Genomic DNA, 27721 nt, shown 5'->3' on the forward strand with positions numbered 1-27721 from the left:
TTTTGTGGTTATATAAAAAATTTGACAGAGGAGACAATGAACCTTGAATAAACCGAATGAAATAATAATAATTAAAAAAGTAAGTCAGGAAATTCGCATTCTGTGTTAAGTGCTTCGTTTAATTTTAAAAGTTTTTTTTTCTAGTCTAGACTAGATCTAGATTCTAATTAACCTTGGCTTACTACAGATGATATAATTCTAGATTGACTAGATCTAGTCTAGAAGTAGATCTAGATCTAGATCTAGTTCTCTGTGAAGGTGAGTCTATTGACAATTGAGTATTGTAACTGACGTTACTGAGTGTTAGTGTTAACTGTGATTACTGTGTAAGTTTAGATCTAGATGTAGTCAATATTTATTATTTTATATTATGAATATAAGACTTATAATAAGTCATTCTACTTCTACTAGATCTAGAATCTAGTATTACTCGTCTCTACTCAGATTACTCATTGAAAATGAATACATAAATGATAATCATAATCACAACTCATTGACTCATTGAATTCTTAGCTACTTATAATAAGTCTTATTTATTTTATAAAACTTATTGAAACTTATATAACTTATACTCAATACTTTCTTAAGACTAGACTTGCCATCTAGAGTAGTCTAGACTCTCTAGATCTAGTTATAGAGACTTAGATCTAGATTCTAGAATCTATATCTATTAATAGTATTAAAATAATTAAATATAATTAATATTAATAATAATTCTAAATAGAATTTTATAATTATAATAATATTGACTAACATACTTATAGATTCATATATTGGCACACCTTGGGCTTGGGAACTAGACTCTAGAGGTCAATTTTTTTTTATTTGGTGAAGGTTTAACTTTATCATAAAAAAAAAACAACTGAAAGCAGATTCTGTAAAACTTTCCATTGAAGGACCCTTTTGAAGAATGTTATGCAAGTGGCAGCACCGCGCTGTCTATTGCTACGGTAATCAGGTCACAAGGTCACTACAGGCTACACCAGTGGTTCCCAAACTTTTTTGTCTCGTAGACCCCCTGCCATGTTTTCTGATTTTCGGTAGACCCCCTGCTCAACTTGCAAATTTTGGCAAATTCATCAACATTTTTTAAAACAAATTTCTAACTGTAATGAGTTGAAGAGTGAAAAAGTAATTTAAAACTACACAACTACAGATATTATGTTTCATATACAAATTTGTTGTTCTATTATTTTTTTTAGCAAAGAGAAGATAATTAATTAATTTTAAAAAATCTAAATCTATATTACATAGATCTAAGATTTACTAAAAGAGGAGAGAGAGAGAGGGACAGTGACCGGGCGCACTCTGCTAGTAGAGTGTGCATGCGCAGGTGAGGTCACGTCAGTATGTCATCAAACGTGCGGATTGACAGCTGCCAAATAATTGACCTGAAAAAATAGGGGCCTTCGATGGAAAGTTTTACCTTAACTGCAGATTCTTCTTCTTCAACTAATGGGCAATAAAAATAACGGTGCTCCTAGTCGTATGTATTACTAGTTTGAGAGTAAGCCTTTCCCATGGAGGGAAAATCTAGGTACTTTGACACAAAATTCAAAATAAATTGATAATATATAAAGATACTTTAGGAATATACTTTATCTAAAGAAATTATCTTCTACTCTAGTTATGACAGTTATGTAGAGCCCAAACTTGCCTTAAATAAAAATCTGATTTCATTTTGTATTTTCTATACCTAAGGATAGAAAAAAAGATCTTTAACAATAAAAAGGAAATATTGATTATTTTAAAAGTAATGTCATAAACCTTAATTAAAGAAATAATATATATATATATATATATATATATAAGCTGGACAATACACGTGGCCTTCAGGCCTTAGCTTGGGTATTACTAATCTTGTGGAGTGAATTTAGATCTATGTCAAACTTGGCTAATGTTCCTTTGAAATTTACAGGTTTACCCAATTTGTTAAAAAGTTTCATACTTTAATAAAGATACCATTAAGTACTTTTTGTCTGTTTTTAGGGCCCTCCGGTTGTGGTAGGGACATTAAACATACACTATGGTCTCCATCATGCTCTAAGTAACACTTATGCCGAGTTTTATCAAGATTGTCCAAACGGTTTTGATTTTTATTTGGGACATACATACATACTTAAATACGCCTTTCTGTTGTGCGAATCCTCCTCACTTTAATCACAATTCTCAGCACATCACTTAGACTATATATCTGTGGGAAGCATGGTCGAGAGGCTAAGCACGCTTGAACTTGGCTTGTCTTGGCTACCTATGAAGGTTCGACACCTGACTCGAGCAGAGTTGTGTTTACTGGGCGCCTAAAGCCAGCATGGAAAACCTTCTCCCAGATACCCCCTCCCTCCTACTGCTAATTAAATTAAGTTGAGATTCACCTACTTGAAAATTCTATTCTGAATCAGTTTTTGACTTTATTATGTCTTGAAGTTTGTAACACTGTAACTCATTGTTTTCACAATGTTCTGGAGCTCCAATTCTACTAGCTTTACTTTTGTCACCTTTTAAGAAACTTGGGCATGATATGGCCTGAGTTGTGCCAACGTGCCAAAAACCCAAAATATCAAATATCAAAATTTAAGAAACCTAGGCAAAAGTGAACTTGAAAATAAATCATCATATTTCCTTATCTGCATTTATCTTATGATTAGACATAGTTTTGGGGGCCTTTTGATGTACCTTAGGGTTCAATTTGTTGATTCACTTAACCTCTTTATTTCTCTTTCCTTGTTTCTATATTGAAGGTTTCTCTTAACCATAATTACTTTCTGTTCTTATGTACATGCCATAGTGAATTGCAATCATTTTCTTTAGCTCTAAATCAGAAGTCTGTTATAAGTTTTACATCCCTGTTGTTCCATTACACCTTCTGAAACTAATGACACTCATTAGCTTATTACTTAAATGACATCCCTGAATTCCAATCATTTTGTATATAACTCTAAATCTAGAGGTCTGATAGTCTATTATAAATATTACATTCCTGTTGTTAAATTACACCTTCTGAAACTACTGACACTGATTAACCTATAGGTGCTTTTGTTGTGACTCAATATTGTTAGACTTTGGTCTCTTTACACCTGAAAGTGTGTCAGTAATGTGATGTTGAGTTAGGTTTTCACATTAGGAAAACTTTATGCTTCTGGGTTGTTGTTTTTTAAATGTTGATAATTTGCTCCATACAGACATAACCTTTGTGATAATCTCAGAAAGTTCTTTCCCCCTTTTTTTTTTTATTCAGTCCACTTATTCCAATATCAAGATTTTTTTTTTTGTTTGTTCCAAAAGATAAAGTAGTTTCTCTGTGTTATCAGTAGGCCTACATTAATTTGAACACTATATTCAAGGGTCAACATTCTTATACGTAGTGCGCTTATACTTTCAGCTGGAGGTGAACAGCACATAGATCAAGTAATTGTATTTTACCTTATTTTTATGTATTTAGTTCAAAGCTAATTCATTACTTAAACTTTGTTATTATGGTTTTACTGCTCTTAGTACTCTTTTATTACTATTAGTAATGATCTCACCATTTAATTAGATGAATAGTTTCTTCTTCTTTTTTTTTTTTTTTTTTTTTCATTTTTTAATACCGGTACTGAGGTAACATCTTTACCTATCTTTTAGTCTTTTGGACCGTTGGGGCATCATGCAAGATTTGTCTACCAACTTTCTCCATTCCTCTCTGCCTTAGTTAGAACCTCTTTCAGTGACAGGCCCATCCATTCTTTTATGTTGTCTTCCCATTGCTTTCTCTGTTTCTCTGTCTGTCACTTCTTCTTTTTCCTGTTACTGTTCCCTGAAGGAAGGTCTTTGCGAGCTCAAAAGACTTTGTAATATGGACATAGATTTCTAGCTTGCATTTTTTTACGATAGTTAGCAGGTCATCATGGGGTCCAATTGCTGCGGTAACCCTGTCTCTAATCTCTTGGTTTGTGATGCAGTCTTTAAATGTAATGCCTAGGATCCTTCTGTAGCATCTCAATTCCATTGCTAGGATTCTCCTCTCTAGCTCTGCTGTCAGCATCCAAGCATATAAGAATGTGGCCATGAGTTAATATTACAGGCCATTTAAGCTGTTAGAAGAGTGTTTATACAAATGCATTTAATTATCCCTAGCAAAATGTTTCATTCTCTGCTTGGTCTTCATAGCAACATAAGAGTTTGCTAAATGTAGTCTTTATAGCAACATATGAGATTGTCATTATTCCTTTTTTAATAGTTGAACTCAAAGTCAATTCTCTCTCTATTATAAATATTTTTCACTTGGACTATTTCAATACTTGTTGACTTTAACTTGTTTATAGCTTTAGTTTCTGAATCTCGCATAAAAAAATGTTTTTTTGAGTCTTTATTCTTTATTCAAGTCACTTTTTAATGGAGGGTGTATGCTGATCTTGAATACGGCTCTAATGAAGTTCCTAGAAATTTAACAGTTGATGTATGTTGTTGAGAAAAGAATTACTAACTCGTTGACCAAATGAGGAAAACTAGTTTAGACTGTTATAATTTTTCACAGTAAAAAATAAATAAATGTAAATTTGGCTTGACTTGACTTAGAAAAAAAAACATGGTGTAGTCAGACATAGAGTTCTGAAATTATACGATAACAGAGAAAATTTAAAGTTGCTTCTATTTTATTGAAAGAATAAGCTTTAGTAATATTTTTTTTATGGAAATCTAATATAGATTACATCTAGATCTAGAAGGAAATCTAGATCTAGACTAGACTCTAAACAGAAATCTAGGATGGCTGCCTGGCAGTGCAGTTTGTGCACTGGACTGTCGTTCAGATTTATTGATGATCCCGGGTTCAAACCCTGCCCTTCCCATCCCCAGTCGTCCTGCGGGAGGTTTAGACTAGGAAGTAATTATCTTCAACTCTGAAGGAACATCCGAAACATGTAAAACATTTTACAAACAAACATATAATGATAATATCAATAAATAATCACAAAAAGTATCAATTCCCATTAGCTGAAATGAATATGTTCACACATCTGACGGTGTCAAAATAATGGGCTTGGTACCCAGTTTGAACCAAATGTTTATTTTTTTTTATTATTTTTTTTATATGTATTTTATTTTAAGTTGTATAGTGGAGGTATTGTCTTTTTTTTAAATGTATTTTTTAATGTTTTTCTTGTTTTTCTTTTTTTTTTACAAGGTGTTGGATAAAGAAGAATAAAAAACAACAAAGTTAGATTGTACTGAACCACTGCTATAATGAAGGAATAAAAAATACCTTTCTGTGCCTGATATCTTCAAGAGCAGCACACCATTGACTATGGCAGCATTGCTCATCAGGTTGGGCAATCTTCCCTGTATATGTGACATTAAATCTAGAACTATAATTTAAGTAGGAGATATTAATCTGTTAATTGAGATTATCATTATTGAGACCCGAGAGAACTAGCGTGCATTGAATCAAAACCTCAGCAATGACTGCCAGAGTAAAATTTAGTGTTTCTGTGGAGACATTTCTGGGACAGACTTTGTGTTTAGTTGGAGATGATCCTCAGCTTGGAAGTTGGGATCCCTTGAAGGCCCTTGAGATGGAACCAGAAAATGCAGACCAAAATAGGTAAGCAAATTCTCCTTTATTATTTGTTATTATATAAAAGCTTATGGGGTATACAAATATTTGGTTTAGCTTTGGCGTTATCATAAAGAAAAGTAAATAATACATAAATGATGTTGTTCTTTCACTGTCTTGTTACAAAGCTCATATCAACTCACTCTGTCTGTCTGTCTGTTTGGTTAAAAGATTGCACACATTATTTCTTCCACTCCCATTCTCTGATCAAGTTGAAACTTTGCACCATTATTCATTGGCATAGAGAAGACATAATCAGTTTAAAAAATTAATCAATCAGTCATTAAATAGTTCTTCTGGTAATTAATTATTTTGTTTGATAGCAACTAGGTAAATTAATACTTCAGTATTCACAGATATGGCTAAATATATAGGGATTCATCTCCTTAGTTAATTGAACACATTATGATATCAAATAACTTCTACATTATTGAGAGATAGTTTCCTTTAGATAAGCTGAGTTTTTTTTTTAAGTATTTTTTTATATTTTGCTTTTGTTTTGTATGCAAAAATAGTAGAAACAATTGTTAAATATATTATTATCATTATCTTTGTTTATCTTCCTCTATGTTGATATAGTCTACTCAATGCATTCTGCTCCAATTCTATGTGTAACTGAGTGGTATGAACTGCTTGGCTACCTATCATAGGAGCTTGAGTTGGAATCCTGAATCCAGCTGAGTTGTGTTTCCTTAGCCGCATAATGGCAACATGGAAACCTTCTCTTGCATACAACCCCCTCCCTGCTTAGGTCCACAAGCAAGTTTGAACCTTAGTGCACTGAGTATCTGAGCACGCTATAGCATGAAACGTAACCTATACAAACATTTGTTGTTGTTTTTTTTATGTTGGTGAGGAATATCTAGGAGAAGTTTTCATGCTAAACAAGAAGTACATTTATGTACATATGCACATTTATGTTTTGTAAAATTTAGAATTTTAAAAAAATCTGAGCCTCCTTTAAGATTTTAATTCCAGACCTTCAGTGTCAACAAATTGGTTTAAGACACTCTGCCACATGCCCTACAAGGGATACCACCTTTTGAACCGTTGGGTCACCATACATGATCTTCTACTGTCTTTCTCCATTCCTGTCTTTTTGCCTTGAATCTCTTTCAATAACTTGCTTGTCCATTCTTCAATGTTGTGTTCCCTCTGCTTCTTCTTTTTTTTTTCCTGGTACAGTTCAGTTTAACCTATTACATTCTCTTTCCAGCACCAAGTGGTTTACGACAGTTGCACTTAACCACAGCACCACTTACCACTATCGCTTCTTTATTTGTAAACAAAGAACTCAGCCTGTTACCAATGGGTACATTACTCCTCTCGCAAAGGATGTCTTGGGGGATACCAATGATGGAATGACTATTTATAAATGGGAAACTAACATCAAACCAAGACACCTTTCTATACAGAGTAAGTTATTGTGTTGTTTTTTTTTCATTCATTCTTTTATTATATTGAGTTAATACTTTATGTGTTTCTGTGTAAGTTTTAGGTAAATTTTTGTTTTTAAATAATTTTAGTACTGATATTGTTAATATCAGTATTATCTCAGGTTTTGTTCTCATTTTAAAAAATGTGTCATTAGTCAATTTGATGACATTTAAAAATGGATTCAAAGCATGAAATCTAGATTTTGAACTTACAATAATGAGAAAAAAAATAAATTTAAACACAAAGTATATGAATAAAAAAAAAAGCTGAATGATCTTATACCCTAGTTCTGTATGTACTAATGTAGAAAGATGTAGTCTTTAATATTTACTGATATTAGCTTTAGTTATCTCTTTTTCTTTTTCAGGTGGAGAGGAGGTGCTGGAATTGCCAGAAGCAACTTTTGGACTTTATGGTACAAATAATGACGCTATTAAAGTAGATATCTTTCATGGCTGCTTTGTCTTTTTTACTTTTTTTTTTTTCATCTTATATTTGCTTCAACTTGTAAGCTAACAAAATACATTTAATACAGTTGTTTTAATCTGCTGAGCAGATGGAGAACAGAATGTTGGTAAAGGTTGGCTCATCAATCAGTGTGAGGTGCAGATCAGACTCCACAACAATCCAATCTTTATGTGGAAGACTAAACACAGAGAGCAAACATACAGTATACGATGTACAGCCATGGATTATTCTTTACAGGTCAGTATTTCCCTATTTGTTTTCATTTTTAACTCCTAATTCTGGTATTAAACTCTGGTATTATATTAATATTATAATAAATTGTCCTTTTTTTTTAAGAAAAAAAACATATTCTCCATGCACAAGAAATTATTATATTAAAAAAAAAGATCTATTTAAGAAATCTTTTTAAAACATTAATTGAAAAAAAAATTAATACTATATATTTTAGAGCTCCAATTTTATACATTTTATATTGTTGTTCAAAGTGAAAGGAGGAAGTTGACTTTAAGTAGAGCATGCAAAATATAACCTGAATGTTTAGACTGTTCAGAAAATTTTGAGCTTATCTCTAGAAATATGGGTTGATTATACCATTATGGATGGCTGCCTGGTTGTGTAGTGTGCCCACTGTACTGTTGTTTGGTGGTCTTGAAAATCCTGGTATGGGCTAGGATGTAATTATCTTCAGAATCTGAAGGAACATCTGAAACATGTAAAATATTATGCATATGGGTCCACATGATTGTTAGAAAACATTCATATCACTTGTTAAGATCACCATACAACAATTTGAAGTAGAAATTAGACAAAGTAATAGTTGTAACTTACTGCTTGAAAAATATTGAATAACAAGAGATAGTATATAAATCAATTAATAAAATGTTCATACTTGTCATAATATCAAAATCTGACATTAGTTGAGTTATAGATTGTAATGTTCACAAACACTCTGTAACAGTATTTTGTCTGCCTCTAGAGTAACACACCAGATGATGATAATGAAGACTCAAGAGATGGACCTCTACCATGTACAGTGGATGATGTCCTAGTTTGTGTGAGGATAAGCTTTCCTACAGTTTATTTTATCATTATATAATGTTCTTATACTTCTTTTAGTTTGTTTAGAAATTTTATGTTTTAAAATCATTATTAAAATTAAATTATAAATTAACTTAATTGAGCAATTACTGTATTTGCTGTGAAATTTCATTTAGAACCTGACTGATGATGATTGTCGACCAACAATTCAAAGCCAACATGGGACAGTGTATTATAAAGATAATTATATTGTATTTAGAACTCAGATGACAGACACACAGCAACAGGTTTGTGGAAGATTGTACCTGCATTTTCTTTATTGATTAGTCATTGTACTTGTGTGAATTTGAAATTTTTTCACGATGTTGAATCACTCTTTTTTTAGGGATTTCAGCTTGACTTCTGCTTATCGGAACCAAACAGAGCTCCTAAATTCATTGGCTCTTCACACCTTCTGCCTTTCAAACAAAAAGAATCCCAGCATACCAGAAAGTTTCCAATCATTGGTTTTAACCACAAGCCTATAGGGGAGATCACTGGTAAGAAAGTGTTAAATATTTTACCTGTTGAACTGACTGTGCTATATCAAGCTATCCAACATCCATGCTATTCTAGCTTGTGACCCAGTCAACAGTTCATATCAAAGTTGATGAATGTTAGAGTACACATTGGTTTTGTAGATGAATTGGCTATTATATATCATTTAAGCCGGACAGAATATACACCTTGTCACAGAGTTTTGTGATGCAAGATATAAAGAGACATTTCATGGGATCCTACATTACATTGAATCCTTTTTAGGTTGAAGCCATCACCAAGACTTTTGTAAAATCATAGGCTATTGGACAATTATTTCTCACAATCATCAGTTATAAAACAGAGACTCTTCACCTTTCTTCTCTTTGAAGGTTTTACTGTGACTAAGTTCTTGGTTTTGGGTCACGCCATTTTCTAGAAGTGTTGTCTGTCCCTTTGGTTCCTAGTTTTTAGTTCCTGAAGGCTGTATACTGTTAGATAGCTAGTTTAGTTAGTTGGGTTGCGCACTTTATTAGACCAATAGTGAACATACATTTTATAGTGACGACATAGACTTTGGGTTAGAGATTAGAATAGACTTTTAGAAGTCAGTTATTGCTAGACTCTTGAGGGGTAAACATCGTAGTTAGTGACGGACTATACTGTGGCCCATTCTACATTTAACATTGTTTGAAGTTCACCTTAAGTCAACTTGGTCATTTGAGTCATTGTTCCTGTTGGTACCTATTTATTCTTCTGACGGATTAGCATGCTCCAATAGCTCGCAACTGTAATACATCTTACAAGGTACGAATGCACTTAGTATAATCAAGCATCGTTAGAAATACTTAAACTACATCTGATTTACACATGCATCCGTTACAATACTCAAGGGAATTCCTTCATCCACTTTCTGTGTGGCCATGACATTCTTTAGGAACTGCCATCTACATTCACTCTACTTATTAAGACATCCCTTCCTTTGTGGAAGAGTATTTCATGGACAACACTACAGGATCTCTGTTCTATCCCTGCACAAAGTGTTGAAATAAAAAAAGAGACTGATCAAAGTAAACTTGCCTTTAAGGTCATCCAGCTCTGTTAGGCTATTTTTGTTCCATTGCTCAGAACTTTTTACCAGGAGTTAAGAGCTGGAACACTCTGGCTATAACATGGGTATAGAGTGTTTTCTAGCTTTCTCTAAAAGAAGCATATAATAATAAAGGAGCTTCTTAGGTTCTGAATCACTGTAAAATTTCAACATAGCTGGTGCAACTTATAGAAAAGATAATTTATGTATCCACATGGTGTTAAGCATCAGATATATATAAAAAAGTAGAGTACCCCCTTTCAGACCTTGTGATCTATGGTGCAGATAATGATAGTCATCTGTTTCTTTGGCCCTCAGTTATAAGTAAGGGTGTCTTGTGGCCAGCACAACCACCAACCTCCTTTACTTTCGCCAAATAGAGTTGGGTAGACTTAGGGATGTCCTAACAATCTTGATATTCTGAATCCCAGTCTTCAACAAGGTTCAAAGCCCGGAACCTTCTCGGTTCTGAAACCAAGTGCTTTACCACTATGCCGCCACACACTTATCAGAAATGTAAACCTTTTCTTCTATTCCATGGATGTTTTAGGAATAGCTGTGAAATTTTATAATCATATTCAGTGAGTTAGCAGGCATCATATCTGATCTCCAATAGATACTAACTAGTCTAATGTGTCTTGTTTATCCCTACAGTTGAATATCTGATTGTCAAACCATGCCCAGGTCTTGTAATGACTATGGACACTACCTACCAGACTCACTGGAAGTGGAAAAAAGCTGGGGACACTTCATTAGATATAGGTCACAGAGGCATGGGAGCCTCTTATTCACAGTAAGTCCCAGCAACGTATTATAACTACTAGTGCTGTTACATAGAGACATCTTTCATGTTTATGGCATGCTCAGTGCACTATGGTCCAATCTCTGTGAATGGAAGAGAAGGTTTTAATGCTGTCTATAGGCACTCAGCAAACGCATCTCAGCACGTGTCAGCTCTCATCATGTTTTAATCTTGAACCTCCTTGAACCAAGTGATTCATGCCCCTAAGTTACACATCCCACAGTTTATTCATATTTTATTTTCTATTTTATTGAAAGCAATAGTTCATTTTTTTAAAGAAAGTTGACAAACTAGTCATCATAATTTGGTTTACTAAACGTTTCTGTGGCTTGAGTATCCATAAAACAAGAAGAATACTACTTTCGATCTCTATAATAATGTACACCTTTTTTTTTTCTATCTCTAGAGTTAGTACATTAAAAGAAAATACTATATACACCTTTTTTTTTTCTATCTCTAGAGTTAGTACATTAAAAGAAAATACTATATACAACTTTTTTTTTCTATCTCTAGAGTTAGTACATTAAAAGAAAATACTATAGCATCATTTGCAGCTGCTGCCAAACATGTAAGTTTTTAGTCATTGAATTTCTTTTTTTTTTTAAAAAAAAAACAAGGTTTGAGTAACATTTGTTCAGTATGAAGCGATAAAAAACCTGAAATGAACATGTTTTATAGTGTTGATAGCATCTCCTGCCATTTTGACTTCAATTATTGGAGTGTTTAGCCGAAGCTTAAGTAAATGTGTTAAACTCAATCTATGTCTTGTTTTTTCTTTAGGGAGCAGATTTTGTTGAGTTTGATGTCTTACTATCCAGAGATAAAATGCCTGTGATATTTCATGATTTCTCTGTCAAAGCTTTATATTCAAATGTAAGTAGATAATCTTAAACAATAATAATTTTTTATTTCAGTTCTAGAAAATGAAAATTTTCCAAGTAAAAAAAACATTTTTTTAAATTAAATGAATTGTCTATATATTGATTAGTTTTTTTTTTTTTTATATTTTGTTTTAAGAAAAAGAAACATCATCGCCAAAATGAACTCTTTGAGATTCCTGTAAAAAGTTTAACCTTAACCCAACTCCAGTCTATGAAGTTATTCTGCAGTGACACAACCTGTGTTGGTAAGAAGTCTATTTGTCAGCCTGATCTTTGCTTTTGAACATAGAATAGAAGTAGAATATAGACACAAATATTGGAACAAGTCTTTAATTCTTTCTTTCTCCACTCATTCCTTCACATACAGACAGAAGTAGAATATAGACACAAACTTTGGAACAAGTCTTTAATTCTTTCTTTCTCCACTCATGCCTTCACATACAGATACATATTAAATGAGATTTTCTTCAAAGACTTTCTAATACTTACTCTCTTTATCTCTCATTTGGTTTTCACTTCTAGTCATAAAGAAAACATTTTGTTGGAGTGGGGAAAATGAAAGGAAAAAAAAACAACATTGTAGCTAAATAAAGATTGAATGTTTTAACATCTACTACAACTGAAATTTTTCCAGGTATAAATGATGAAGAAACAGAAGAAGAGTGTAATGAGCCATTTCCTACTCTGGAGAGAGTGTTAACTGTGGTCGATGAGAATACAGGATTTGACATTGAGATAAAATACCCACAGCAAGATATAGTCTGTAGTTTTCAACATAATAATTTTTTATCCAAATACCTATTCTGCTAAAAATAAAGAACTCTAACAATTTTATTAAACCCAGAAGATAGAAAAGAATCTTGTTTTTTTTTCCCCCAATATCACTTGCTAGCGTTTAAGTTTTTTCCCCCAATATCACTTGCTAGCGTTTAAGTTTTTTCCCCCAATATCACTTGCAAGCGTTTAAGTTTTTTCCCCCAATATCACTTGCTAGCGTTTAAGTTTTTTCCCCCAATATCACTTGCAAGCGTTTAAGTTTTTTCCCCCAATATCACTTGCTAGCGTTTAAGTTTTTTCCCCCAATATCACTTGCTAGCGTTTAAGTTTTTTCCCCCAATATCACTTGCAAGCGCTTAAGTTTTTTCCCCCAATATCACTTGCAAGCGCTTAAGTTTTTTCCCCATTATTACTTGTTAGCATTTCAGTTTTTTCCCCCAATATCACTTGCTAGCATTTAAGTTTTTTTCCCCCAATATCACTTGCTAGCATTTAAGTTTTTTTCCCCCAATATCACTTGCTAGCGTTTAAGAAAATGACAAAAAAATCTTGGCTGTAATGAAAGTATTTGTTGGCTAGTCTTGTTTTTTTGTAAACAGAATGATGCTTGGGAAATGGAGAATTATTTCGATGTGAATGAGAACATAGATCATATACTACAAGTTGTTTTTGCTCATGCAGGGACCAGAAAAATTGTCTTCTCTAGCTTCGACCCTGATACATGTATACTGTGAGTAGATTGTGTGATGTGAACTTATTATTTGTTTTATAAAATAACTGTTATTTGTTTTTAATTTCACTTAGTTATATATTTATGTTCAATTTCTGTAGTTATTTTTCTTATGTTATGGGTGCAGAGTGATATGTTGCAATCGCAACAGAGTAAGAATATACAGTGGTGTGTTGTAAATGTAAAGTGATATAGTGAGCACATAGAATGGCAGGAATGAAGAATGCCTCAAAGCAGGATTTATTTGGCGCAGCCGTTTTGGTGTGGGACATTTTGGTGCTAAATGTTTTAGACACATATATTAATTTTATTAAGCTTTTTAAAAGAATGATACGTATCTAAGTTTTTGTATAGTATTTGTTTTCAAACATATTTCTTATGCCTGATAGATATGCGATTTAAGTTAGTTGTGGAGTCATTGTTATATCATTTACATGTGTCTGTGGGTTTTAATATTGTCCAAAGAAAAAAATAAAACAGTGATGCAATTTTTTTGTTTTTGCCAAAAGGCTTTTAAACCAGGGACCATCAAAACAACAGGCCGAAGCAATTACTAGTCAGCCATCTATTGTTCACAATATACTTTCATGCAATAGTATAAATTTGTTAAGGAAAAAATGTCGAGGAGGGGAGAGAATTAATACTATATATGCTTTAGTAAAGCATAGTTAAAACCAATGTTTATTAAAAAAAGTTTTGTGTTTTTTACATTATCGTTAGAACTTCTTGTGCCAAAATGGTTCACAGCAAAATGGCTGCACCAAAATGTGGCATACCCAGAATGCTTTGTTTAAAAGAAAAGATGTCAGAGAAGAACTATATGAATTTTGTTTTTTAATTGTCATCTTTTGAAACTGAATTCTAAAATTTCAATCCAATATTAATACATGAAATTAATTACCAGATGTAGTACAACAATAATCATCTAGTGTTGTAACTATCTTATTGTTATAAATTGAAAAGAATATGAAACTTTGCATACACTCACATTTACACACATTTGACCTAAACCATTTGCCAAACTTTTTTTTTTTTTTTTAATTAATTGCAATAATTGAGACTGTTATTCTAGCATTGTAGTTGACAAGAGTCTGTTTGACTTGATCAAATCCTGAGTCTCTTTTTTTTTTTTTTTAAGTCAAGTTTTTCCAAAGTTTCTTGATGAAAAAAAAAAAATTAAAATTCACTCCACAGTTTAGAAATAATTTTTCATTAGCTTCTAATTTTTGAGGTTAAGATCATGTAGATTATACATTGGATTACTTATATTTGTAAATAAGAGTCAAAATTTCTTAGTATATACATAGGAAAAGTTTTCGTTTCCTTATGTTTGTATACAAAATCGGTTTTGATCCTTTAAAATTATATATTGGATTGGTTTTTGAGACCTTTAGTTTGTATATAAGATTTTTTTATACAATAATTGTGTATGTAGAATTGATTCAATTTACTAAAATATCATGGGTAAAAATGTAATATCTTTATAAATATTTTATTTATAATATAAATATACATGGTACACCAAAATAAATGTTTTGTTTTTTTTTGTCTCCTCTAGAATTCAGCTCAAACAAAACAAATACCCAGTACTTTTCCTTCATCAAGGTCAGACCCAGATCTACACACCTTACAAAGACTATAGAGCATATTCATTTAAAAATGGAATAAGTTTTGCTTTGAGTGAGCATCTGCTGGTAAGTGCATTAGTGTGTGTGTGTCTGTGGGAGGAAGCCGTGTGTGTGTGTGTGTATGTATTGGTAGATTGGCTGTAGAGAGTTTTACAGCTGAATGTGTATGTTAAAGAAAATTTTGTTCAAGTTAATTCATTTTTTAGCTGTTGTTTTTGTTGTGGGTTTTTTTTTAGTCCACTGATCAGTAAGAGATAAGACAAGCATAAAATGACATTGGCCTAGGTACAAAATATAGAATCATGGAGCACAATAAAAATAAATCATGCAACTTTAAATTTTGCTAGGTCTTGAAATATTTTTGTTAAAAATTCAATATTTAGTACTTATTAATTTTTTTAAAGGGGTGTGTGTGTGGAGAGATACTTCACAGATATTATAAAACTAGAAAAATGTCACTTCGTACAGATATATATTAATAAATATATGGTGGGACATGTAGTCCGCATGCAAGACAAACGCCTTCCCAAATGCCTTCTGTTCGGGGAGTTGTGTGCAGTACAAAGACACTCTCAAGAGCTCCTTCAAGGAATGCAGTATCAACATTCATGACTGGGAAGCACTAGCTCTCGATGGCTCCTCATAGCATGATGCTGTGAGTCTCAGAGTCTCAAGACTCGAAGCAAGTAGAGTGGCCAGGGTGAACCAGCAAAAAGTTGAGAGAAGAAGCAGGCCTATCTGCAACTGACCTAACCCACCCATGCCACGTATACGGCTGGCTTTTTAAAGCGAGGATTGGACTTTACAGTCATCTTCAAGTCCATAGGAATTGAGAAATGTGCTCATCTTCAACCATGAAAGAGGAGCTATATATATATAATAAAACAAAGTTTTCACATTTTTGCATTGTAATGCTTCTAGCTTCTTGCCTAATTGCATATTATGTGATGCTGAAGGATTAAATGACCAGTTTCATTCCCATTACCCTAAATGTGATAAAAAAATTTAATCCACAACTCAACAATAAAAAAAATTAAATATTGATAACTTTTCATCTTTCAAATATATTTTGTAAATGTTTGTAAGTGTTGGCCAATGCAGAAATACAAATCATTAGTTATCATTAACAATAGTTCTATCGCTACAATATTCCATTTTTAAAGTAACAATAATCATTCTAGCCAAGGGCTTACAAAAAGGAGAAGATTTTTGTTTTAAGTACTTGTGATAGTATTGTCTTTTTCAAAAGTTGCTTTTTAAAATGGCTAACATTTTATTGAAGATGGGCATAAATCAGATTTCAGGTCACTTTTTTTTTTATTTTTCTTGCTCAAATGAAATTAATTCTTACTTTCGTTAAGAAATTTAAAGTTGTGCCCCAAAAATAATCTGTAGGTCAAGTTGACCATTAGCATCTAATTCTAAATTCGATATCTGGTAATTGTAAATATAGTAAATATACTAAATACAGTGGCTGCTGGTTGTATGGTATGCACTTTGGGAACGTTGGTATGATGGTCCTGAGTATGAACCCATCCTGCTGCCATCCTTCTGAATGTGTGGGCTGGGATGTAATCATTTTCATTTCAAAAAGAGCATCTGAAATATATTTATTTTACACAAATAAACAATAGGAGATAAGTGGATTTTGGTTCTTCAGTCTTTAACTTTAGATCAGAGTAGTTGCACTCTGTCAAAGAATAAAAGATTTTTTTTTCTCTAATTATTAGTTATCTAGTCATTCAGGCTATTTCTTTATTTCCATTGTTAGATTCAGACTATTTCTTTATTTCCATTGCTACATTCAGGCTATTTCTTTATTTCCATTGCTACATTCAGACTATTTCTTTATTTCCATTGCTACATTCAGGCTATTTCTTTATTTCCATTGCTACATTCAGGCTATTTCTTTATTTCCATTGCTACATTCAGACTATTTCTTTATTTCCATTGCTACATTCAGACTATTTCTTTATTTCCATTGTTACATTCAGACTATTTCTTTATTTCCATTGCTACATTCAGGCTATTTCTTTATTTCCATTGCTACATTCAGACTATTTCTTTACTTGCATTGCTACATTCAGACTATTTCTTTATTTCCATTGTTACATTCAGACTATTTCTTTATTTCCATTGCTACATTCAGACTATTTCTTTATTTCCATTGCTACATTCAGACTATTTCTTTATTTCCATTGCTACATTCAGGCTATTTCTTTATTTCCATTGCTACATTCAGACTATTTCTTTATTTCCATTGCTACATTCAGGCTATTTCTTTATTTCCATTGCTACATTCAGACTATTTCTTTATTTCCATTGCTACATTCAGGCTATTTCTTTATTTCCATTGCTACATTCAGGCTATTTCTTTATTTCCATTGCTACATTCAGGCTATTTCTTTATTTCCATTGCTACATTCAGACTATTTCTTTATTTCCATTGTTAGATTCAGACTATTTCTTTATTTCCATTGTTAGATTCAGACTATTTCTTTATTTCCATTGTTACATTCAGACTATTTCTTTATTTCCATTGCTACATTCAGGCTATTTCTTTATTTCCATTGCTACATTCAGGCTATTTCTTTATTTCCATTGTTAGATTCAGACTATTTCTTTATTTCCATTGCTACATTCAGGCTATTTCTTTATTTCCATTGTTACATTCAGACTATTTCTTTATTTCCATTGCTACATTCAGGCTATTTCTTTATTTCCATTGTTAGATTCAGACTATTTCTTTATTTCCATTGTTAGATTCAGACTATTTCTTTATTTCCATTGTTACATTCAGACTATTTCTTTATTTCCATTGTTACATTCAGACTATTTCTTTATTTCCATTGCTACATTCAGACTATTTCTTTATTTCCATTGTTAGATTCAGACTATTTCTTTATTTCCATTGCTACATTCAGGCTATTTCTTTATTTCCATTGCTACATTCAGACTATTTCTTTATTTCCATTGCTACATTCAGACTATTTCTTTATTTCCATTGCTACATTCAGACTATTTCTTTATTTCCATTGCTACATTCAGAATTTTTCTTTATTTCCATTGCTACATTCAGACTATTTCTTTATTTCCATTGCTACATTCAGACTATTTCTTTATTTCCATTGCTACATTCAGACTATTTCTTTATTTCCATTGCTACATTCAGACTATTTCTTTATTTCCATTGTTACATTCAGACTATTTCTTTATTTCCATTGTTAGATTCAGACTATTTCTTTATTTCCATTGTTAGATTCAGACTATTTCTTTATTTCCATTGTTACATTCAGACTATTTCTTTATTTCCATTGCTACATTCAGACTATTTCTTTATTTCCATTGTTAGATTCAGACTATTTCTTTATTTCCATTGCTACATTCAGGCTAATTCTTTATTTCCATTGCTACATTCAGACTATTTCTTTATTTCCATTACTACATTCAGACTATTTCTTTATTTCCATTGCTACATTCAGACTATTTCTTTATTTCCATTGCTACATTCAGACTATTTCTTTATTTCCATTGCTACATTCAGACTATTTCTTTATTTCCATTGCTACATTCAGACTATTTCTTTATTTCCATTGCTACATTCAGAATTTTTCTTTATTTCCATTGCTACATTCAGACTATTTCTTTATTTCCATTGCTACATTCAGACTATTTCTTTATTTCCATTGCTACATTCAGACTATTTCTTTATTTCCATTGCTACATTCAGACTATTTCTTTATTTCCATTGTTACATTCAGACTATTTCTTTATTTCCATTGTTAGATTCAGACTATTTCTTTATTTCCATTGTTAGATTCAGACTATTTCTTTATTTCCATTGTTACATTCAGACTATTTCTTTATTTCCATTGCTACATTCAGACTATTTCTTTATTTCCATTGTTAGATTCAGACTATTTCTTTATTTCCATTGCTACATTCAGGCTAATTCTTTATTTCCATTGCTACATTCAGACTATTTCTTTATTTCCATTACTACATTCAGACTATTTCTTTATTTCCATTGCTACATTCAGACTATTTCTTTATTTCCATTGCTACATTCAGACTATTTCTTTATTTCCATTGCTACATTCAGACTATTTCTTTATTTCCATTGCTACATTCAGACTATTTCTTTATTTCCATTGTTACATTCAGACTATTTCTTTATTTCCATTGCTACATTCAGACTATTTCTTTATTTCCATTGCTACATTCAGACTATTTCTTTATTTCCATTGCTACATTCAGACTATTTCTTTATTTCCATTGTTACATTCAGACTATTTCTTTATTTCCATTGCTACATTCAGGCTATTTCTTTATTTCCATTGCTACATTCAGGCTATTTCTTTATTTCCATTGCTACATTCAGACTATTTCTTTATTTCCATTGTTACATTCAGACTATTTCTTTATTTCCATTGCTACATTCAGACTATTTCTTTATTTCCATTGTTACATTCAGGCTATTTCTTTATTTCCTTTGCTACATTCAGACTATTTCTTTATTTCCATTGCTACATTCAGGCTATTTCTTTATTTCCATTGCTACATTCAGACTATTTCTTTATTTCCATTGCTACATTCAGACTATTTCTTTATTTCCATTGCTACATTCAGACTATTTCTTTATTTCCATTGCTACATTCAGACTATTTCTTTATTTCCATTGCTACATTCAGGCTATTTCTTTATTTCCATTGCTACATTCAGACTATTTCTTTATTTCCATTGCTACATTCAGACTATTTCTTTATTTCCATTGCTACATTCAGACTATTTCTTTATTTCCATTGCTACATTCAGGCTATTTCTTTATTTCCATTGCTACATTCAGACTATTTCTTTATTTCCATTGCTACATTCAGACTATTTCTTTATTTCCATTGCTACATTCAGGCTATTTCTTTATTTCCATTGCTACATTCAGACTATTTCTTTATTTCTATTGCTACATTCAGACTATTTCTTTATTTCCATTGCTACATTCAGACTATTTCTTTATTTCCATTGCTACATTCAGGCTATTTCTTTATTTCCATTGCTACATTCAGACTATTTCTTTATTTCCATTGCTACATTCAGACTATTTCTTTATTTCTATTGCTACATTCAGACTATTTCTTTATTTCCATTGCTACATTCAGACTATTTCTTTATTTCCATTGCTACATTCAGACTATTTCTTTATTTCCATTGCTACATTCAGGCTATTTCTTTATTTCCATTGCTACATTCAGACTATTTCTTTATTTCCATTGCTACATTCAGGCTATTTCTTTATTTCCATTGCTACATTCAGACTATTTCTTTATTTCCATTGCTACATTCAGACTATTTCTTTATTTCCATTGCTACATTCAGACTATTTCTTTATTTCCATTGCTACATTCAGGCTATTTCTTTATTTCCATTGCTACATTCAGGCTATTTCTTTATTTCCATTGTTAGATTCAGACTATTTCTTTATTTCCATTGCTACATTCAGACTATTTCTTTATTTCCATTGCTACATTCAGGCTATTTCTTTATTTCCATTGCTACATTCAGACTATTTCTTTATTTCCATTGCTACATTCAGGCTATTTCTTTATTTCCATTGCTACATTCAGGCTATTTCTTTATTTCCATTGCTACATTCAGGCTATTTCTTTATTTCCATTGCTACATTCAGACTATTTCTTTATTTCCATTGCTACATTCAGGCTATTTCTTTATTTCCATTGCTACATTCAGACTATTTCTTTATTTCCATTGCTACATTCAGGCTATTTCTTTATTTCCATTGCTACATTCAGACTATTTCTTTATTTCCATTGCTACATTCAGGCTATTTCTTTATTTCCATTGTTACATTCAGGCTATTTCTTTATTTCCATTGTTAGATTCAGACTATTTCTTTATTTCCATTGCTACATTCAGGCTATTTCTTTATTTCCATTGCTACATTCAGGCTATTTCTTTATTTCCATTGCTACATTCAGACTATTTCTTTATTTCCATTGCTACATTCAGGCTATTTCTTTATTTCCATTGCTACATTCAGACTATTTCTTTATTTCCATTGCTTCATTCAGGCTATTTCTTTATTTCCATTGTTACATTCAGGCTATTTCTTTATTTCCATTGTTAGATTCAGACTATTTCTTTATTTCCATTGCTACATTCAGACTATTTCTTTATTTCCATTGTTACATTCAGACTATTTCTTTACTTGCATTGTTACATTCAGACTATTTCTTTATTTCCATTGTTAGATTCAGACTATTTCTTTATTTCCATTGCTACATTCAGACTATTTCTTTATTTCCATTGTTACATTCAGACTATTTCTTTACTTGCATTGTTACATTCAGACTATTTCTTTATTTCCATTGCTACATTCAGGCTATTTCTTTATTTCCATTGCTACATTCAGGCTATTTCTTTATTTCCATTGCTACATTCAGACTATTTCTTTATTTCCATTGCTACATTCAGGCTATTTCTTTATTTCCATTGCTACATTCAGACTATTTCTTTATTTCCATTGTTAGATTCAGACTATTTCTTTATTTCCATTGCTACATTCAGGCTATTTCTTTATTTCCATTGCTACATTCAGACTATTTCTTTATTTCCATTGCTACATTCAGACTATTTCTTTATTTCCATTGTTACATTCAGACTATTTCTTTATTTCCATTGCTACATTCAGACTATTTCTTTATTTCCATTGCTACATTCAGGCTATTTCTTTATTTCCATTGCTAGATTCAGACTATTTCTTTATTTCCATTGTTACATTCAGACTATTTCTTTATTTCCATTGTTACATTCAGACTATTTCTTTATTTCCATTGTTACATTCAGACTATTTCTTTATTTCCATTGTTACATTCACACTATTTCTTTATTTCCATTGTTAGATTCAGACTATTTCTTTATTTCCATTGTTACATTCAGACTATTTCTTTACTTGCATTGTTAGATTCAGACTATTTCTTTATTTCCATTGTTACATTCAGACTATTTCTTTACTTGCATTGTTACATTCAGACTATTTCTTTATTTCCATTGTTACATTCAGGGAGTTGCATTGCATTCAGAAGTTCTACTCCAAGATTTGAGTTTGATTGACAGAGTGTTGAGCAAAAAACTGGTTTTGTTTGTATGGGGTAGTGACAACAATAACCCACAGATGATTAAAAGACTTAGAGATCTCAAGGTGGATGCCATCATTTATGATAGGTCAGTGCAACTGAGTCTCCATCTTTACTATTATACCATTATAAATCAATTTATTTTTTTTATTAGCATTCTATTTGTTATAAAAATTGATATGCTGCCATAAAAAAAGAATTTAATATTTAAGAAATTTAAATCCTATTTCAGGATTGACTGTCATAAACCTGAACATCAGCCAGAGTTCCAGCTGCCGTCTGAGACTGTAGCAGCATCGTTTATGAACATTGTTGAGTCCGAAGAGAGAGCATCTGTCTTAATATGTGAGGCCAGCTGTAGTGGAAGTTTAATATCGCAGAGGTCAAGGTCAAACAGTGATTGCTTAGATAATGCAGGTGGTTCTAAATAAAGGTCATAGAAAATTGTAAACACAAAGTGGATTTCATTAAATTTTTTTTAGAAAAATGTTTTGGTTTGTTTACTATTTCTGATTGTTTTTTAAAGACTTGGTTTATTGTGATGCTTTTTAAAGACTTGATTTATTGTGATTATGTAAATTGGATTTAATCCATTAATCTTTAGCTTCTTCATTTATTTTTTCTTTTGCTTGTTATTCTAATATTGCTAGGTCTGAGGCTATCGAAATAACTGTTTTGTGTGATATTTTATTTTTATTTTTGCCTTCCTATTTATTACATTATATTAATTTATACTAGTGACATTTTTCTGATATGTTCTTTTTCAAAGCATTTTTATTTAATTTCAAATTTATCTATTTGAAAAAACGAGGTTGTTTTTTTGTTCATAATTGAGGTAAATTATAATTATTTTTAAAATTACATAAACATTTATACTATTACAATTAAATTTTTTTTAAATATCTACTAATAGGGTTTTTTTAATCTTTATATTAAAAAAATAGTATAATTTAGAAAAAATCATTTGTGACTAAAGGAAATATCAATATTTAAAGTGGGTTATTTGGCATATGACCTGACATACCACTACATTTTTGTAGGGTGCAGTCAATGTAGACATTGCTGACTAGTAAAGACTAGTTTAAATATTTTCTATAACTTAACTTACAGCCCATCCCTCCCTATGGGCTATCAACACTAGATCTCTATAACAATCCCCTGTCCTGGGTCATCCTTTCCATTTCATTCCAGGTGTAAATAAACTTTAAGAAGGTACCCACCTCTAATTCATGTCTCCAGATGCTTTTTATACACCCTCTAACTCGAAAATGATTATTCTACCATCTTGCTGATATCAATCCATCAACAACGTTTGTTTGTTCTACATGCTTCGGATGTTCCTTCAGGGTTGAAGATAATTTACTTCCTAGCCCAAGCCTCCCACAGGATGTCGAGGGATGGCAGCAGAGGGGATATGAGCCCAGGACAATCGAGATGACTGAACGACATTCCACCGCACATACCGCACTACCTGGCTAACATCTGTAACTATGAAACCTATTTTTAAAAAAAACTATTCACAAGCATAAGCTTTATATTATATAATACAAGAATAACTGCTATGCATAGGAAATTATTAGCAGTAATGTTTTGAGACTTTTGAGTTACAAGAGTTTTACTAAGTTATACACTACTTAGTTTCAGAAAGTTTGTCTTAGAGGTTATCTGGTATTCGGGGCTAATTCAAATTTTTAATAATAATACTTTTTTTTTTTTTGGTTTATGGCATAAAAATAAATAAAAAGAAAATTTTTTTTATTGTCAGAAAAAACTTTTCGCTAGCCTGAGTATTAAGTGACATATTGTGTAATATCGAATCTTTATTTCAGGTATTTATAGATCTCATCATCATTATCTATCCTTGACTTTCGTCATAGGGATGCTGCGACAGTTCGCCTAACCCAAATCCATCCACTTTTCCTGGTCAGAAGCTGTTCTTAGCAGGATATCAAGAGAGAGGCCGGTCCATTCTTTTATGTTATCCAGCCAGCTTTTCTTTGGACACTTTCCTCGTGTTCCCTCCACTGTACCTTGAAGAATGACTTTTGAGAGTAGAGCCTAATTGTTTACTTCAATTGTTAGCAGTGATTTGCTCTGGACTCAAAGCTTCAAGCAGGTCCAGCAATGTGGACTTCAATATATTCAGTCTCACTGTATCCACTTCTTTAACATTTCCCATTGTTTTCTTCATTATTATTATCATCAAACTTTCAAGGCAGCATGATGGCCCACTGTGCAGTACTAATTACTCTACATGATGCTAACTTTTTTCTTTTAGTAGTCCAACCTTAATACAATAATAATGGCTTTCAAATATCTAGCTACTAAACAAGAGCTATGAACCCAGTTACTTTGGTTTTAAAGAATGGCATAATAATAATAACTCTTGTTTTCTAGTTACCTTTAAAATACAAGCTGTCTCCCTCTGTTGATCAAATTGGGAAACTGACACAGATGTGAAGCTTATACAGTGAACAATGCAATGTATATAAATAGAGCGAATGGCTGTTCTACTGATTTAATTAACTGTTTAGTTCTTAATGAGAAATGTTTATAGTTCATGTTATTTATGAATGTAATGCTGTGTTGGATTTCAAAACTCTACCTCTCTGTGTCTTATAAGGTCTACAGTTTCTTAACACTAATGAATTGGTTTCCTATGCCTGATGTCATACACATTTGAATTCATTGTCTCCATTTTTTTTTTAGACTTTTAAATACATTCTCAGTTGACTCTTCATTATATGTTCTCTATTTGTCTCAACTTTTTTAATAATCATTTCTTGAAACCACTATTGAAACTTGAAAGCTGTTCTTACTTTCCCTGTTTATTGTGTTATTCAGATAATTGAATTAGTTGTGATAAGTCCATTTTATTTTATTCCATTCGATGTATTGGTTTCATTTCTTTTAAGTATTTAAAATGTTTGCTTGCTGAACTATCTTCTTTGTATTCCAGAGTTGCCATATTAACCCTCCATAATTTATCCTCCTCCCTTTATTTTTTGTAAGTCTGTCTAATGTAAGTGCTCAGTTAATCAATACTTAATTACACAATTGTTAAAAGTATTTATGTGCCAATGTATTTATCTTTATGAGAAAATGTTTGTTCTAAATTTAATATTATGTTTGTCTTTTTTTATAAATCTATGTTACTCTTTGGCTAATAATTCTGAAGTAATACTTTTTATTAGAGTCAAAATGAAAGAACAAAAAGTAATGTGAAATGAAAATAAAAGAACAAAGTAATGTGAAATGAAAAATAGTTTATCAAGTTATTACATGATATTTGAGTGGCCAAAACAAGATAATAGTCATATCGTAATAAAATTACACACAACTGCAGATGACAACACATTGATATCTTTTTTTTTCCTTATTTGTTGGTCTTCAGTACTATACAAATAAAAATACACATTCAAATTTCTAAACCAAGAATGCTCTTGCCTATAAACTTACAAGTATGGTATCACAAAGTATACCTGCCTATCTAAACGGATTCTTTTTTTCCTCATTATTTATACTGTCAAAGTTGAAAAGCTTTTTTTTTTTTTTTAATGCTCGCTACCTGACATACAGTATACATTTTTAAAATGTAAAAAAAAAAAATGTATTTCCTATGTCTGATTTTATTTGTTTCAGAGTTGGTATACATGTACAAAGTGATTAACTCTTCCCAACAAGCTAATTAATTAAAACATGTGCGAAGGTCTTTTTGGTGCTACCAGTACATAAGAAAATTTGACACTAGAATGTTTTGTGTATACTTTGATTTACAAACAAGATTTGAACCCTTCTTTAGAGCAACGGGGAGGGGGGGGGGGGGGTAATTATTTGGACACCATCAAGTCATGACCCAGAAGTAACAAAATTGCTGGCATGAACAATCATCTTTTGAACATCTTGACGACTCTTTTTAAACTTTTTGCCTTAAACAAAATGTATTTTTATTGGATAGATTGCCAATGGTGCTGTATTGATTTCCTACTCTTAATGGCTGAAGCTTTATTAACTTTGTATTAGTTTAATAATCATGAAATTAATTATTATTATAAAACTAAAATATTTGTCTGAGCTTTCATTAAAGTAATAATACAAAAGAAAATACTGGTAAACAGAATTTAGTCTAAATAAAAGCAATAAACAATGGTATATGGTACTCATAATGACTAGATATTTTTTTGTATGTAATTTTATAAGCAAATTACACTTTTAAGGGTTTACTTGACCACTGATTGAAAAAATCATCAGATAAATATTTTGTTATAAAAGAAAAGATTAAATTAGGTACACATTTTAAGGGGAAAAAAAATTGGCCATTGCACTGTTATATAATATTCCCAACAAAATCTGACAAAAACTAAAGGAAAAAATTAATAGTACTGAGACCAATCATCATTGTAGGCTTAAACTCTGATCTATGACTTGGCAACATATGGTCAAGGGAAGACCAATAGCTTGTTGCCATGTCACAAGTCTGATGTACTGACCTGTGAGGTGGCTATGAGCTATTAGTTTCCACTACCCCCAGGTTATGTCGAGGTCATTGCTGAAACCTATTATAATGATTAGTCTCAATAGTACTCAGTAGCCTTTTAAAACAAGCTCATCAGGATTTAGTTTATCCACTCAAATGAATCGTAATATAGCGTTTTGGAAATCTTTCTCTTTTATATAAAAAGCAATATTTTAAATTCCATCAAGCTAACACAGATTTAGCTATAGACACTGTTTTTAAAAAGTTATCTAGTTAATGATATTAATGAAACATTAAATAGACTTGGCAAGAACTCAACTAGTAAATCTTGAGTCGGACAAGTCAAAGTATGCCAAGATCTGATTAAGTTTAAGACTGCTAAGGGAAATAATGTCAGCAGTGATCCCCTGAGTGAAATGTAATGCATCCATCTCTGATTTTCTTTCTAGAATATTACATACACATCAATTTTGAACATTCTGAAAAGTGAATTATTTTAGTTTTTGGTTTTTTAATGTCTAGTTGAGACATTCCAGTGAATTTGTCAAATTTTTTAATTGTTAAAAGACAGTCAAAGTGATAAGAGAAAGAAAACTGTGTGTGTTTTACTATGAATATTATTTACTACTAAAATAGTCCAACTTTGAACTGTTACTGCCTTAGCTGTAAGCCAATAATTTATTTAAAATCAAAGATAAATGAAAGAATTTTCCTATAAAATGTGTCAGCATGAAGTGGGAAATTGAAAATGAATGTTAAAATATATAAGAGTCAAAATGATGGCACAGTATCAATTAAACATTCAAAATATTTTGATTTATGTAGAATATAAAACATAAAATAGAAAAAACCTGGAAGATATCTGTGTAGAAGTACTTTGTAAAAAAGGTGGTTAATGATGTGGTAGTGGAAATATAAATAAAAAAACACATTCATTGCTTACAAAGTGAACAAGAGTTTCAGTGACAATTTGAGAAATCTACACAACCAGCGGTGATACTTTGTATAATTAGGTTAACATTCAAGAGTCAAACTAGGATACATAAACTGTAAGTCAAATTAATTACAACAGTGTAATAACAATGAGGCAGTCTTAAAATACAGCACAGGCCTGTTCATTGACATTGCTAAGA

At 31.4% G+C, this 27721-nt stretch overlaps 1 protein-coding gene across 6 annotated transcripts; it reads left to right on the plus strand.

The window, feature by feature from the left end:
- The first annotated feature begins 62 nt into the window (after nt 1-62).
- LOC106071052 (glycerophosphocholine phosphodiesterase GPCPD1-like) lies at nt 63-25804 on the plus strand. 6 transcript variants are annotated; one of them, XM_056041110.1, is made up of 19 exons: nt 87-258; nt 3312-3408; nt 5165-5581; nt 6810-7009; nt 7398-7445; nt 7587-7735; nt 8475-8552; nt 8713-8823; nt 8922-9075; nt 10797-10935; nt 11458-11512; nt 11725-11817; nt 11962-12070; nt 12460-12584; nt 13202-13332; nt 14891-15026; nt 22039-22199; nt 22344-22528; nt 23941-25800. In XM_056041110.1, the coding sequence occupies exons 3-19, from the start codon at nt 5439-5441 to the stop codon at nt 24009-24011; spliced, it is 2088 nt and encodes a 695-aa protein (XP_055897085.1). In that variant the 5' UTR covers nt 87-258; nt 3312-3408; nt 5165-5438; the 3' UTR covers nt 24012-25800. The 6 variants fall into 6 exon arrangements, 4 of the variants coding, with proteins under 4 accessions (XP_055897087.1, XP_055897085.1, XP_055897084.1 ...); XM_056041112.1 differs by lacking the exons at nt 87-258; nt 3312-3408 and adding an exon at nt 63-79; XM_056041109.1 differs by lacking the exon at nt 3312-3408.
- The last annotated feature ends 1917 nt before the right edge of the window (nt 25805-27721 follow it).

This window comes from Biomphalaria glabrata, chromosome 9 (genome assembly GCF_947242115.1).
Source record: "Biomphalaria glabrata chromosome 9, xgBioGlab47.1, whole genome shotgun sequence".
In the NCBI taxonomy this organism is placed as follows: domain Eukaryota; kingdom Metazoa; phylum Mollusca; class Gastropoda; family Planorbidae; genus Biomphalaria; species Biomphalaria glabrata.